The sequence below is a fragment of the Uranotaenia lowii genome, chromosome 3 (genome assembly GCF_029784155.1).
Source record: "Uranotaenia lowii strain MFRU-FL chromosome 3, ASM2978415v1, whole genome shotgun sequence".
NCBI lineage: Eukaryota > Metazoa > Arthropoda > Insecta > Diptera > Culicidae > Uranotaenia > Uranotaenia lowii.
Genome location: NC_073693.1, coordinates 358,702,412 through 358,718,910, shown reverse-complemented (window position 1 = coordinate 358,718,910; position 16,499 = coordinate 358,702,412). Strand labels below are relative to the sequence as shown.

Here is a 16,499-nt window from a genome sequence, read left to right as displayed (position 1 = left end):
AGGCTTCCCGGCGTTTGGCCTCCTTTCAAGGTATTTCTTTGTTTTGGATGGAAACGGAAAGGAGAACGGGAAACGGGAAACCCATTGAATGAGAACTGTGCTTTGCTTACTGCCTGCTATAACATACACACGCTACATATACACAGCTGCTAAAGCCGGGCAGCTTGGCCGGTAATTGTTTGCCGGTAAATTGAAGGAATATTTTTGTTGTTGCTTTTGCTACACACGCGTTTGCCGGCAGATTGAATTGAAGGAATATGTTTGTTGTTGCTTTTGCTACACACGCACAGTGCTCGGTTCGCTGGCTGGCTGGTGTTGACCGATATTTATTTCTATCCTTCTTCGTCTTGTGATGCGATAGGGAGGGACGTGAATTCGTTTTTATTTTGTTTCTTTCAGACATACGCAATTCGGTTAACTTGGGTGGTTAATGCCGGTGGGAGCAAATCGAATCAGCACCGGTCGCGTTATCTTCTTGTACCGATGATGCTATGTAATTGACTACACGCCATTGGCACAGAGGCTGAATTTTTGGACAAATACGACAAAATCATTACAAAAAATTGACAATAAATTAATAAAACATAATAAAATTATGACAAATGTGGTTAAAGTGTAACAAAAATTGGACAGATATCACATTTGTCATGTGTTTATCATTCTATCATATTTCTACATAATCAGGGTTTTGTAATTTTTTTTTCAAATTTTTATCATAATTTTTTCATAATTGTCAGTTTTTTTTCGTCATTCTGTCATATTTTTCCAATTGTCATATTTTTGTTGTGTTTTGTTTTTTTATTGTCAATTTTATGCCATCATTTAGCAATGTTTTGTCATTTTATTGTCATATTTTCGTCATTTAATTGCGCATATTTTATCATAGTTATGTGATATTTTTGTTATGTTTGTCATAATTTTGGCTTTCATTTTAACCATATTTGCATAATTTTGTGAGATTTGTCATATTTAAAAAAAAAAACTCATATTTTTGACATAGTTGACGATTGTATTGTAAAATTTTTGTCATATTTGTCAGATTTTCATAATTCTTTTGTCATAGTTTAACCACATTTGTCATAATTTTGTCATGTTTTCTTATATTATTGCCAATTTTTTGTCATATTAGTGTCATTATTTTGTCACATTATGTCGTAATTTTGTGATAGTTTTGTCCCCCGCAATGGCACCTCATGCTCCCTCGTCAACTTTCTTCTCGCCAACAAGCAGCAATTATTCAATTTCCTCAAGTCTTGCGATAATGTTTGGCTTACCTCGTGAACCTGCAAGGAGCCAGAATGTATACTGACAATCGATGCTGCCGATTCGCGGATGAAACTTAATGTTTCCTCGAAGAGATTCCATTTACCTAACTATAAGCGTACAACGTTCGAAGATATGATGGCTATACTGCCGTTCTAAGCAAGACTGTCCCATGTGACTTTTGAGTCATTTTCACTTTTTTGCTGGAAACACTCTTTTTGAGTGTTAACTTTCGAATAAAACACAAACAAGTATACTTTGTTCTGAACTTACGAAATTTTCATCAAGGTGGATGTCTCTATGTTGATGTTTCTACGCAAGAATGTCACACTAGAGAAAATTCTATTAAAAATGCCAATTTTATCAAAAAATTCTCTTAAGATAAGAAGTTAAAACTGTTGAATATAATTTTATTCACTGAAAAAACATTAAAATTGAGGGCGGAGGAGGAGCGAGAAGCCTTGAGTGTTTTATTCAGAGAAATTTTCACAAACATTTTTGGGTAGGCACTACTTAAAGGATCCATTCTCAACTATACATTTTTATAAACAAAGAGGAACGTATTTCCCAAATTACGGTTTAACTTGAGTTTTTAGGGGAAAAAAACTATGGGAGCTTTTAAAATGATAGAAAAAATTTAGCCGTGTGACAGTTTTTCGTAGAACTAGCATCGGCATGTGTTCTGATTCTACGAAAAAGTGTTACACGGGGCGGTTTTGGCTCTAATTTGCTGTTTTTTGTAGGAAATGTTATTTTATTTTGTCAGTAAACATTGAAAAATGATTAATTTGAACTTTTCACTACGAAAAAACTGACGGTGAATTTTTAGTTTGAGAGAAAAATTTAAAATATAGCTAAAATTTCAATCGCGTTTTTCTCGTTTGCACGTTTTTCCACATGTGACAATCTTGCTTAGAACGGCAGTATACAAATGTTAAAACCACCAACCCACAGAATGTGTTCTATGTATGCCGTGACCGGGATTCGATCTCATACCCGCTGGCTTAGAAGACTTGAAGGCTATCCTCTACGCCACGAGCTGTGGCTTAAATCTTCACGAAACATTCGCATTACAATGAAATTTTTACCAGCATTTTAGCTGAAAATTTTTTTTGATCAAATTAGCTTTCATAGAGTAAGGACTGATCTTTTCTGGGTAATAAGGGCAAAATTACACTTCGCTCAAATGTCTCTAGTAAAACCCAATGGCAGATTTGAATTTCTGAAAAAAAAATCGATTTTTTTTTATATTTTGGGTCAAATATTTCCCACTGTGAAATATTTTCAGCAAATTCAAGAGGTTCGCTTTTGATATGAAAAATCAATATTGAAGTTTTGTCGTATAGATCATCTCAAAATTTGGCGAGCAGTTGTTTTGCAGAACCATCTTTAGATCCTTTGCATAGAGCTTTTAGTTGATGGTCGTTATAAAGGACTTCAAAATAAGTATGATAAAAAGTAGTTCTTCAAAACCAAAACAGTTTAAGTACCTTAAGACTACTTTCACACTCTTCATGCATTTTTAAGTCATTTGGCATCAAAATTAAAATTTCGATTTTCCTAACTTTCTTTGATCTCCTTAAAGTGATTTTTGAAATTTTGATATTGAGTTCATTTTGTAGGTAATTCATTCTAGTTTCTCAATTTTTAAAAATGAAGTGAATTTGTTCTACCTGGTGGTCTTTAGTTGGTTCCAAATGAAAAAAGTCCCAAAAATCAATTTTATTTTTAAATTGCTTATAATTTCTGACAACTTTGCAGTGTTTGAGGGCTTCTTTGATTTCTGGAATTGTCAAGAATTCATCCATCCGACGATGTATAAATATGTGGGGATTCAATGCACATTTTGACCGCTATTCCGGATTTTCTGGTAGAAAAAAATCTAACTCAAAACAAAGATGTCCAAATATTTCATAGCTTCGCTGTATCTCATTTCTCAATAAACCGATTTTCTAAACTAAAATTTTAGTTTCATTTGATTATCACTTTCATAGAACATATTTGGTCTCTAGAAATCTCAGTTCCTCAGTATATTCGAATGATGATTAAAATGCTTTGAATCTGCGCTTTGGGTCATATTAACCCGAACGGCTTTGGAGGGTTAAGGTCCATGGAAAATCAGATTTTTAAAATGTCACCATTGAGTCTAAAACAATCATGAAACAAAATTTTCTCTTAAAAAACGCGTTTTTAAATTGTTTTTTCAATCATAAATTCACTAATATCAACAATACTGTTGATCGTACGTAAAAGTGAAATTCAAATGATCGATAGCAAATTTATTCATCTTCAATATGCAAAAAAATATTAAATTAATTTATTGCTTTTCGAGATATTAGAATGAAGTATAAGTATTTTTATTGATTTCTAAAAATTTCACATTTGGAGCATATTTCAAAAGCTTAAAACCAGCTTTAATAAATAAACCAGCTTTAAATAAACACAATAAGAAAAACCTTTTAAAATTAAGTATTTGCAAGCTATTATGGGTCCATGGGGTCTGGGTATGGTTATGTGCTGTATTGGAGATTTGCCAAACCTAATAATCTTAAATTGCATATGAGCACATACTCAGGCAGAAAATGCGGTGAATCCGTGCACCCATGGTGAATAACCAACATACATACATTCATACATACATTCATTATTCAATACTCGTATTCTCCATTCAAAAATCAAATTCCTTCACAAAATCGAATAAGTATTCAGCTCTGATACTTTTAAAGTTAAATGCGATAGTTTTGACAAGAAAATTGAAACTCTACAAACCAAACTCAAACCAAAAACCACATCATCATGCGGGTTCAACACAATCATAGAAAAAGTAATGACCCGTTGAACTTGAATGGAACTGACACCATTGCCAATTATCGCATTTTTCACGACTCGACACACCTTCGATAATCGAAGCTCTAGGTTCAACTCACAAGTGTCACGAGGTGGTAGTAAGTGAATTTCACTACATATATGTAGTTATAACAATCCTAAAGGACTAGAACTGGCCACCTTTAGTCGTCTTTCTGCTCCAACAGAACTCCACAGTAAAGGATTCATCTTACACAAACGGAAGCGCTGACTCAACAATTCTTCCTATTTACTAACAGTTGGTTGTCTTCGAGTCCTTTTTTTTCTTCCTTCGGTCCCTTGTTCTCGCTACCTAAGTATTCCTCAAAGGCGAGCGAGCGAGTTGCACCACAAATGCTGTGACGACTTTCCTCCGGCACTATCCCTTAATCCACATCAGCTTACCCCCCATAAACCGGAACAAAGATTTTCCACAGATAGAAATCGAAACTAGAATAAAAACGCTGTTGGTTTTGCTCACACAAAATAATGGTAAGACGAGGGAAATAGTAGTTCTGGTGGTGGAATTCGGTAAACCACAACACAATGATGGTCGCTTCCTTCGTCTGTCCGTCTCGGGAGTCTCGGGAAGGATTCACGGCTTCACAGCTGGTGGGAGTAGAGTTTCATCTTCCCAATAAGACTTTTTACCATCATCATCCAAGAGAGATGCGACGACCTGTTACAAAGATTTCAACTATAAAGATCAGGAATCGGTAACCGTTTAGGTCGGAAGAGCCTTCAGATGGTGTTGATGGGGTAAAACTCTGTTATGTTGTGAGCCTACTTGGTTGAATGATTCAACTGAATCAAAGCAATCGAAAGATTTCTTTTAATTCAACCACGGTACCGTGGTTGAATTAAAAGGAATCTTTCGATTGCTTTGATTCAGGGGAAAAACTGTTTTGAAAGTATATCGTCATTCAACTTTCTTCAATAAAATTCGCATCTAGAAAATTTTTAGTTCTAAGTTATATCATGATTGGTTTTCAAAGCTCTGAAAACACTTGTATTTTTTTTTACAAATTGTCTATAAATCACAACGTAATTTAAAACTGATCAGTGAATATGAATCTTCAATTTTTAATACTTGCCTAACGTAATACTTCATAAACATAGTATGGTTCATAATGTTAAAGGTAATTTAAAAAAAAAGAATATACTCTGACACTACACATCTTTAAACTTAACATTCTCAAATGATATAAAAGTCTCAAGATAATGCAAATTTTTCATGGAAAATACTAAAACATTTGGATTGTTTATTCTACTTAGTCGGGACAGCAAATTTTCTTACGAAAACTGACAACAAAACAGGCTGTAATGAAAATGTTTAAAAGCTATCCAGACTCTTCCAGCTTATGAAAAATCACCATTCAGCCTCGGTGATCAAGTGTTTTCACTTTCTTTTAGTTTATCTTTTCAATAATTGGATTTTGTGCGGATATTGCCCGAGTTGTGGGTTGAACAATTTGAAATCTAATGATCGGATTTTGTCAGGTTTAAAAAATCGAATAGATTTAATCGGCTCGGATACTTGCGCAATTTATGAGTCGTTTCTCTTTTGGTTTGCTTAAAATTTCTTGAAAAGATTATTGTCGAATCTACTTTTATATTTTTTATCCACTTTTTTCAATTCCCATTTTCTTCAAATAGAACTTATCATCCAGATTGCCAAAATAAAACAAAAAATTGTAAGTTCACATAATTTTTGAGGCAATTTTCATCACAGATTAGATGTTACAAAACACAGAACTTAGAAAAATCACCATATTATTCAGAATTTTTGAATTTTGAACGGATTTTCAAAGTTATAATTCCTTTGGCCAATATAAACGTTAGATATTTTACTTTGGATTATCAAAGGATGATAAGATTGGTAATGTTTATTGACTTTTCCAATCTAAAATAAAAACAAACAATTATTCATGAACTTTCATTGAAATTAATGGAAATAGCATCACAAAAAACTTTCACAGAATTTTTAGGTAAAATAACAGAAAATCAGAATTTTTTTTCTCAAAAACAAAGTTTTTTGGCTTCTCAACCTTTTCTGAGAGTGTACTCTTGTCATAACTCCACAAATTCAATTATACAATTTGAGCATTTCTCATAATACCCACCTCAGTTATGATCTCTGTTAATCTTGAATGAGTAGTTGCTAAGCCATTGATAGCCTCAGACAATATACAGGTTACTAGTTTTTATTCCAGAAAGCTTATTCAATCTTTGTATTTTCATACTTATATTTTCTATATTCCTCCTCTTGCCTTTTCTCAATTCCTCGTATCTTTGCAATTATTCGAATGTTTCAATTATATCATATTGTATTGGAACTACTCAAATGCGTTCGTTATATGGGTGCGAGTACAATATAATTTTTTTTTCAAATAATTATCAGAGTTACCAATTAGATGCAGCTATAACATTTGGCTCAGACCCAAGGTTTGTCCTAAACCCAAATTTTTAAAGCTCATTCATACCTCAAACTGTAAAGTTTTACTCAGTTTCGAGTTTACTTTCCACTTTATACATATCAGATTGTTCTGAGCATCCAGTTCGGATTTGGTCACACATTAATAATATCCCGAATCAAATTTCAGATTCAGCTCATAATAATAGTTTGATTTTGCAACTATATTGAAATTCTAAACTGGAACTTCAGATTCCTAACTTCTACTGTAGGAAAGAACAAAAAATCTCTATGCCAGAGGTTTGAAATATGATGTAATCTTGCATAGGACAACACATACAGATTCAATGTTCATAATATCTACATTGTTAAATCATCGGCATAAACCAGCACGAACACATCAGTCAGAACTTCAGGAGGTTCGTTCATAACAGGAATGAAAATAAGGGGTCCCAAATGACTTCGTTGTGGAACACTACTGTTAACCGAGAAAGTACTAGATCTCACGTTCTCCAATTTGACGTATAGCGTTCTTTTGATCAGCTACGAACGAATCCATTGAAGACAAGAACTAGCACCATTCTAGCACAATACCGAAAGTAGAGTGTTTATGTTGATCACGTCAAGGGCTTTGTACATGTCAGTGTATATTAAGTCAAATTGGAAACCTTGCAGCATCCACTGTGTGGTTCTCGATACAAACTCTGTAAAGTTGGTATCTTGAGATTGTTTTGGACGGTGAGCCTGGAGCCGCTCTTGTGTATTGGTATAACATGCGAGATTTTCCAAATCTTCAGGAAGAGGAAGTGTGAGGGATCCTTGACTCACACATTTTTTCAAGAATGAGTTTGGTATTTCCCAGGGCCACAACTTGACGATTCGTTGAGCGTTAAAATCTTTTTTCGTATATCAGATATCGCTGTTGTGAATTCGGGTTGTTGATACTTACGGTTTTCGATGCCGCTCCGTCGGCGAAACCAAAACATTTTGTTTTGGTTCCGCTTGCTTTGAGTCAATTCGCAATTAAAACAATAGCGGTGATGATTGATGATGACAGCTGATGATGGTAAACACGGTACAAATGTTTACATCATCACACTGTGAAGCCAAACAACTCAAATTGGGTTCGTGGTAACACAACAGTGTTGCCAGATATTCTGGGTAAGAATAGCAAAGTACTCATTAAGAAATGAGTACTTTCCCGGTTAGGGAATATAAGATGTGGAAGTGACAATTAGCTATCGCTAATTAATATGGTTGAATTCTAATGACCTCACTGACGAAACTGAATAAAGATAACACTATTCCACCACTGAAACCTGCGTTTTCAACAGGTTATGGGCCCAGATACGTCTGGATTTTTGGAAAAACGAGCTAGTGAGAGGGGTACTCTCAAGTTTACCAGTTTGCGGTAGGCAAGTGCTCCAGCAGCCAGCGCAGAAGGACCAGCCCGGGTCGAGGGGCCAGCCACCAGCCAGAGGACCACCGCAGAGGGCCAGCCAGCTGATGGAGGACCGCCAGCGCAGATACCAGCCAGCGTGATGTCCCAGGCCAGCCAGGAGGTTCCGCCAAGGCTCGAGTCCGGGGAGGTTCGCGGATCGAGAGGGTTACTCTCGATGCCGTCACGAGCCACGCTGCGGTTAGCATGCGTGAGCTCACGTCCAACGGCCGGGAGGATTCCCTGGATCCGCAACCGGGCAGCGCGATGGTCAGGAGGTCCACCCCGGATTAATTGGGTGGTGCTGATAGCCGAGAGGGTTACTCTCGTGCTGTGGTTGTGCGCTGTGGTCAGCAGTTATGAGCTGACCCATGCGCAGAGGGCCACCAGCGCAGAGGATCGTCTAAGCAGAGGTCACGAGATGCTTCAGGTCAGCCAAAAGGTGCCACTGGAGTTCGAGGCCGGGAAGTCGGGTTCCGAGAGGGTCACTCTCGATGCCGACACGAACCGCGCTACGGTTAGCAGCATGGTTTCATTTCCGACGGCCGGGAGGAGGACTCTCGGGATCTGTAACCAGGATTGGTCAGGTCTGAATGCTCCAGATGGAGCATTAGCCCGTATCGGAGATTGGGAGAAGCTGTTGGAGAGTGTTACTCTCAAGATGTGGAGCTACGCTGCAGTTAGCAAGCGTGAGCTGATCTAAGCCAGCAGTTTATTTTTCCTATGGATTTGGAGATATTTTGGGCGACGGTTAGTTGCCAAAAACTTCAGCAGTGCATCAAAGCCAGATTGGGCGCATGCTGCTGAAGGTTTCATTCCGACTCTTCAGAGCAATAAAATCGTTGGAGAAACTGGACAGTTTATAAAGCTGCAAGCCGAGGTGATTGTTCTCGTGCTTTCGAGTTGCGTTGCGCATGTGGTTAACATGCGTGAGCTCGTCTTCAATGGTTGGACACTGTTGTGGGTGCTTTGGACGAAGTGGTTTAGGCGACGGTTAGTCGCTAGCGCAGTGGACCAGTTTTTGCTGTGGATTCCTGCCGAGAGTGCAGATTCTCGAAGTCATCGCGAAATGAAGGCTTAGAGAGGGAACGCAAAGAAAGCTGCAAGAGGTTGTTTATCTGGGGTTACCAGAAAACATCGTTCGAGAAAGCAATATGCTGTACATTCGCATGCTGATAACCTCAGCCACCAGAATGAACGAAATGTTAGATTTGTCATCGATTCTGGTGCCAGTCAGCATATGGTGCGAGACGAGAACCTGCTTGTGGGCGTTCGAAATCTTCCAGAGCCAGTTGAGATCGCAACAGCGAAGAGCGGAGAGATATTGAAAGCTTTCAAAACTGGAACAATGCATTTGAGCAGTATAATTGGGAAGTCAATTGTTCCAATTATACTGTTGGATGTATTTACTTGTGATCCCAGGTTTGGAGGACAACTTACTTTCGGTCAGAAAGTGCACCGAGAACGGGAAAAGAGTTACTTTTCTCGGAAAGCAAGTACAGTTTGCATTTTCAGGGGAGGTTTTCGCCCGAGCAAAACTCCTGAACAACGAGTACTGCCTTGATTTGTTGTTGGAGCCTAATCGAGACGATGTTGTTCATGAACAGCTGGTCATCGACAAGAATGTTGAGATCCCACCAGAGGCCATCACACTTGAGCGGTTAGCCGATGTGTATGAGCCAGAACAACAGCCCACATCCGAGCAGCTAGACGATGCTCATGCACATGAAAACACATTCGAGCGGTCAGCTGATGTACTAACAACAGAAATCACATCTGAGCGGTTAGCCGATGTGCCTGCTGATCCCGATCACACTGTGGTTAACAGTGTGATTGTGGATGATCACGGCGAGAGCGACTACGAGAGCAGCGCGGAATTCCCGGACGATGACGATGATGACCAAGATTCCGTCACCCCTGAACCGGCCCTGAGACGAAGTCAGCGAACAAGAGGGACTACACAGCGCTACGTGGCTAACGTTGCCGCTGTTGTTGATGAGGACCTCAGAACATCACTGAGCTAAAGCGCCGGGACGATTGGGATTCCTGGAAGGTCGCCATCGACGAGGAGATGATAGCCCTGAAGGAGAACAAGACTTGGGAAGCGGTTAGCTTGCCCCCGGGCCACAGGAAACCCATCCTGTCCAAGTGGGTGTTCACCGTGAAGGACGATGGTCGCTACAAGGCTCGATTGGTCGCGAAAGGGTGTTCCCAAAGACCAGGATTGGACTACTGGGAAACATACGCTCCGGTCGCCAAGATGGAGAGCGTTCGGACCGTCTTGGCGTTGGCGAACGAATACGACATGGTCGTTCATCAGATGGACGTCAAAACTGTATTCTTGAATGGAAATTTAGAAGAGGTTATCTTCATGCAGTTGCCAAACGATGACGTCGGCAAATCGAAGGTCGTTCGACTACAGAAAAGCCTGTACGGCTTGAAGCAAGCGGGTCGTGCTTGGAACCAGCGATTCGACGACGAGATAAGAAAGCTTGGTTTCTATCCGTTGAAGAGTGACTGCTGCGTTTACCGATCCTGTAAGCGAGAACTCACCCTCATCCTGTACGTGGATGACATCCTGATTGCCGGAAAAGACGTTTCAGAGGTTATCTGGATCAAGACCGAGCTTGGAAGGCTATTCCAGATGAAGGATCTCCTGGAAGTCAAGACTTTCTTGGGGATGACCATCAAGCGAGACTTCCCGAATAGCGTCATTGAGATTTCGCAATCAGGATACGTCGAGAAAGTTCTGCAACGATTCGGTATTGCTGATTGTAAACCCGTAAGCACACCGCTTGACACAAACGTTCGCTGGACGAAGCTGAACGATGGTGAGGTTATCACCGAACAACCGTTCAAAGAATTGATCGATTGTCTACAATATCTGGCGACATCTTCGAGACCAGATATCTGTGCTGCGGTTAGCGCACTGAGCAAGTACCAGGCCAGCCCGGCGGATAGGCACTGGCAAGACCTGAAGCGTATTCTGCGGTACCTTCGAGGTACGACCGATACGGCGTTGGTATTCCGCAGAAACGCGAAATCGGAACCACTCATCGGATATGCTGATGCAGATTTTGCCAACGACTCCGATGATCGAAGATCTGTATCAGGCTACGCTTACATGATCTTCGGGAAATCTTATTTCGTGGTCAACGAAACTTCAGCAGACAGTCAGTCTGTCATCGACCGAAGCTGAGATAGGAGCCCTTTGCCATGCGGTCAAGGAAGGTTTGTGGTTAACAAACTTCCTTGGTGAATTGGGTGTGGTTAGCACTCTTTTCACGTTAATGGAGGACAACATCCCTTGCATCCAGTATCTGGAGGAGGCGCGGACTCATCAGCGGATGAAGCATCTGGATGTGAAGTATGCTTTCATCAGAGACATCATAAGAAGGAGGATCAGCCAGCTGATGCGTTCACGAAGGCGTTACCAAGGGCGAGGCACGCGAAGCTGTTCAGCATTCTCAATCTGCGAATTGAGGGGAGGTGTTGATACTTACGGTTTTCGATGCCGCTCCGTCGGCGAAACCAAAAGATTTTGTTTTGGTTCCGCATGCTTTGAGTCAATTCGCAATTGAAACAATAGCGGTGATGATTGATGATGACAACTGATGATGGTAAACACGGTACAAATGTTTACATCAACACACTGTGAAGCCAAACAACTCAAATTGGGTTCGTGGTAACACAACATTGTTGCCAGATATTCTGGGTAAGAATAGCAAAGTACTCATTAAGAAATGAGTACTTTCCCGGCTAGGGAATATAAGATGTGGAAGTGACAATTAGCTATCGCTAATTAATATGGTTGTATTCTAATGACCTCACTGACGAAACTGAATAAAGATAACTCTATTCCACCACTGAAACCTGCGTTTTCAACACGGGTAATATTTCTAACGGTAATTGGCGTTCTCGTCTTATTTATGCATTGTTCAAAAGATACACACTGCGAAAGAATTCGGCGAAAAACTCGAATGCGTTTTATAAAGAGTCTTCTCTGTAGTTATTGTTAGAAACATTTTTTGGTATCATTTAGGCTTACGTTCCGAGTTGACATCTTTCCAAAATTGTTTTTTTCGGATTGAATATGTTGTTGAAGTTCGTTCAAATAGCTGCATCGTTGAACTCTATGTCAACTGTTGAATAAATTAGCCGCTGTTCGGTAAGCTGTATGTATCGTGCTCAGATTTACTTTTGCGGAATTTGTTGTGATCGCTAATTTTAGAGTTCAGGCAGAAATACTGGATTCAAAGTTCAGACTTTCAATTTAAGATTTCATATGATTGAAACATCTTAGAATAAAACATTACATTCAGATTTTTCTTTGTTAAAAGATCCACATTCTAGTTTAGGTCTGGAGTTCATTTTTTCAGTCTAAAATTCGACCTTATCTCTAAAATTCTGAATTTAAACTCTAATTACATCCTCGGAATTGAGAATCTGACTTTATCTGTTTATTTATTTATGCTTAAATTCATCCTGCGATGGTCAAGCGCAAAGTGCATGTGTTCGCTGTCAAGTAAAAACATAGAAACGTTGAATCCACCATGCTTCTCTCTTTATTTCGATCTCCCAAGTCAAGATTTCTCACTGAAAATTTGACGAAACGCTTATGAACAGCTTCCATTTGGTTTATGTGTGTTTGGTACATGGGCCTTCAAACTGTGCTCGTGAATCGCGATCGCACAAAGCTGGAAGCGTATAAACTTTTTATGATGTATGGGTCTTCCAATTTTCCAGCAAAATGTCTCACGACTTCGAACAAAGTAATCCCATCTGCTACTACACTGTGAGCCCTAAAACTCAATCCAGAATTCAATTTGGTACCTAAATCTTTAACACGGATTACTCTTGCAATATTTTTGCCACTTAGGGAATATGTAAACTGGATTGGTGTACTATTTCTTGTGAAAGATATTGCTGCGCATTTTACTGACAAACAATAGTTTCGCATCATCTGCGTAAATCAATACGAAGGCATCCGAAAGGGAGTTCGGCAGATTGTTCATCAGAACAATGGAAAGCAAAGGTCCCAAGTGACTGCCTTGAGGCACTCCGGAAGACGCTTTAAAGGATGCAGGTAAGATGTTTCCTCCGAAACCAATTCACGCTGAAACATCCAAAAATTTGTTGGTTCCTGCTACATCGAAGGCCTTCTGTCGGTGAAGATGCAGTGCACTTGGAACTTCTTGACCATCCAATCTAATACGCTAGTGGTGAACTCGTTAAGATTTGTGACCACCAATCTTGCTAGGTTTTGTATGGTAGGTAGTCGCTGGAAGGACCTTCTCCTTCTCGGGCTTTGCCTACCCCGCATTTTAACTCTGGCTGCGCCGATAATGGGAACACCGTTGGTGTTTCTGGATTGATTTCGGCCGCCCTTCGCCTGAAGCGCCGATTTTATGGCCCTACTGCAGCCTTCGCCTCGCTAGTCGACCGCCCTGCAGGTCGATTTGGAGCACACTATTGGTGCCTCTGCCTTCGATAATCGGCCGCCAAACGCCCGTAGCACCGATTTGTAGCACTACAGATGCTCTGCTTCGATAGTCAGCCGCCCTTCACCTGAATTGCCTGTAGGATGACACCACAGTTACCTCTGCTTCACTCATCGGCCGCCCTACGCATTTAGCGCCGATTTGGTGACCCTACTGGAGCCTACGCCTCGATGGTCGGTCGTTCTTCGTCTGGAGTGCCACTTTGGTAGCACTACTGGTGCCTCCACCTTGCCTTTCTACCGCTCTATGCAGATAGCATTATTGATGCCTCTGCCTTTGATAGTCAGCCGCCCTACGCCTATGGCGCCTCCTGGGGACTATCAGGGGGTTGCTTCTTATTTTCTGTTCGAATGAAGCTCTTCTTCCTTTGCGGAACTGGGCTCGTTTACCGTTCCTTTTCCTGTCGAATTGCCGCGCTGATGGCAGACCGCTTGGTCGGCTGGTCGGATCGACTGTATTAATCCAGTTGCTTGTCGAGTTCCTGCTGCCGCTGACAATGTTGGTAAGCCTCGTACCTCAGGTCCGGAACGAAACCGGTAAAACACGCATTTTTTCTGCGGCACTTGTGGCCAATTTTAGGGCCCGACACTTTTTCCGCGACCGTTCACCCCAACACTTGAAACAAAATTGCTTTTCTTTTCGGCGTGGACGTTTTTACAGCTTCAATACATGCACCTTTTGGTTTCCTCAGTATTGGGTGTTCAAAACTCGAAATTTCACGCTTGGCGTATTTTAACCAACGCTGGTTTCATATTAGCAAGTTAGTATAATTTTAAATTGTTACGTCCAGAAAGGAATTTTTCTAGGCGAGTTTCATCCAAATAATCATGACTGGTGTTTTGGAAGCCTAAAATTTTAGATAAATTTGCTCGGATTTGTCCGGGCCCAATAAGTCCGGGAAAAAAATCTGACAACCCTATGATAGGTCTTATGGAAGTTAGGCTGAATGAATTTTAGATAAAATGGATGCTTAGTCTAACGATCATTCCGTTCAACGATCATTTGGCCTAACATCAATTCGGATTAGAATCCGTTCGCTCCAAGCATCAATTTGGTCTTTCGTCTATACGGCCTAAGGACTGCTTCGCTTAAGAATCCGGCATGCCGACATCCACCATTTGAATTTTCGACCATCCGGTCTAGTGACAATTTTGCTAAATGTTCATTCAGTCTTCTGACAATTCGGTTGAAAAAATTTCGGCCAAATAATCTTCGGCCTTGTGTCTCATTCGGCCCATCGTATTCTTCGGTCGAACTTCCCTCGGCCAAGCGAAATTTGACTTAACATCGAGCCCCGTTTATGGTAGCTTTCACTCCACTTGGTAAGTCAGTAAAGGAACCTGCTCTGTCCACATATTCAAAAGATTGAATCCTATCCAGCTACATCTCCAACGTGTCATCGAATCGATTAAATAAAAAAAAATTTAAAATCCATATTTTTGAGTGAAGTTTCGAAGCAGCACTTTCACATTAAAAAAAACCGCAGGTTACGGATCCCTGGCCCTCAAAACGAAACGAATCGTCTCGAAAACGAAAGAGGTTGCAAAAGGGTGGCACGGCTTCAGCAAAAGAAAACCAGGCAACCGAAATACGAGAAGTGTGGATACATATACAAGAAGCAATACAAGCGAGCAAGATGCACAAGATGCGATTCGAATCAATAAAGAACAATGATGCTGCACCGCAAGTTGGTGGGCGAGATTCTTCCGACTGGAAGAGCTGGATGCTGTAGGAAGATTTTCCTACTTGTTGGTTTTCGTTGGTTCCGTCGTTATCGGTCGGTGTCGCTTTTTCCTTACTTCAAAGACAGGATTGGGAAAAGGATGAGGTCGTTTGTTGTTTGTGGGGATCGGAGCACGAGCGAGGGGCTGATGATTGGTGGATATTTGGTTCCTGGGAAATCTACCGCGTTTCAGGACGCTGAAATGGGATTTCTGGATGCTGGCTGAAGGAGGATGAGGACTCCATTATTGATTCAATTGTACGGTCGCTCGAGTTTTGCCACCATCTCTTTGGATCCACCTACTAAAAAGCTAACAGGGACAAATGGAGGCACACGGACACTTCATTGAGCTGTGGCAGATGAGTTTAATTGAAATCGATTGTTTACAAAGCTATTATAGTTTTGCAATTATTGCCATAGGGCAGCGTGGAATTTCAATTGGGCAGGCTATTTTGGTATGGAAGATTGTTTTTGATGACATGTCATAGAGTGCTGGTTTTTTTGAATTTTTTCCATTGTTTTAAATAATGTTTTTTTTATGCTTGGGAGATGAATCTATTTCATTCATTCAGAATCTCAATTTGAGATACACAAAAAAAATTATAAAAAATATCAGATTTGTGTTATCCAGGAAATTAATAAGTTTTTTAAAACAAGAACTCAGCTTAATATCAATCAGAACAGGCAAATTTAAACTAACTAAACTAAAAGTATGGTGAGAAGTTGTAATGAAATTTCCGTTCCAGATTTATATTTTCCCACGACTGGCTCAGGAAACGGAACCAAATCTTCGCTGTCGTAAATTAAACGTTTGCCGAACCATTGTCTCATTGTAACAATGCACCGAAACTAATTGATAATTGAATTTCAAAGTAAACTATCGCAGAAAATCGGATCTCGCTAGAATTGTACGACGGTCGCCATACTAAAAGAAGGAACGGAGGAAAAGCCAAACAATAAGCTTACAACTTTTCAGCTGTGCCAGAGTGCGGTGGTGCCACTCATTTTCATCGGCAACACAAACAGAAAGAAAAGTGCCATCCGGACGAGGGATTTGTTCCGATGCTAAGTTTGTTGAAATGGTAAAATTTTTCGGTTCGCCTCGGTTCTGATGGAAAGTTTTTGTCCACGGGCCCCAAAAACTGGGTCCTAGAGAAGGTGGCGTTCGGGCGCAATTCAATACAAAACACTGACTGGAAGGTACAATTTCCGGTCCGCGAGCGCTAAAGTCAAGTTTTAATCCAGTACTTCGCGTGTCCGCTTGGAGGAACGCAAGGTGGGTACGTTCGAGGCTCCGGAAATCGGAGATCTGTATCA

The 16,499-nt window shown here is 40.4% G+C and overlaps 1 protein-coding gene across 1 annotated transcript in view; it reads left to right on the top strand.

Moving 5' to 3' along the window:
- LOC129754005 (uncharacterized) overlaps positions 1-16,142 on the top strand; it is an 85,521-nt gene extending 69,379 nt beyond the window's left edge. Inside the window, exons 10-13 of the mRNA XM_055749859.1 lie at positions 8,316-8,647; positions 9,381-9,896; positions 9,959-10,789; positions 16,069-16,142. Of these exons, the coding sequence (XP_055605834.1) occupies positions 8,316-8,647; positions 9,381-9,896; positions 9,959-10,789; positions 16,069-16,142 (1,753 nt within the window). The remainder of the gene's footprint in view (positions 1-8,315; positions 8,648-9,380; positions 9,897-9,958; positions 10,790-16,068) is intronic.
- The last annotated feature ends 357 nt before the right edge of the window (positions 16,143-16,499 follow it).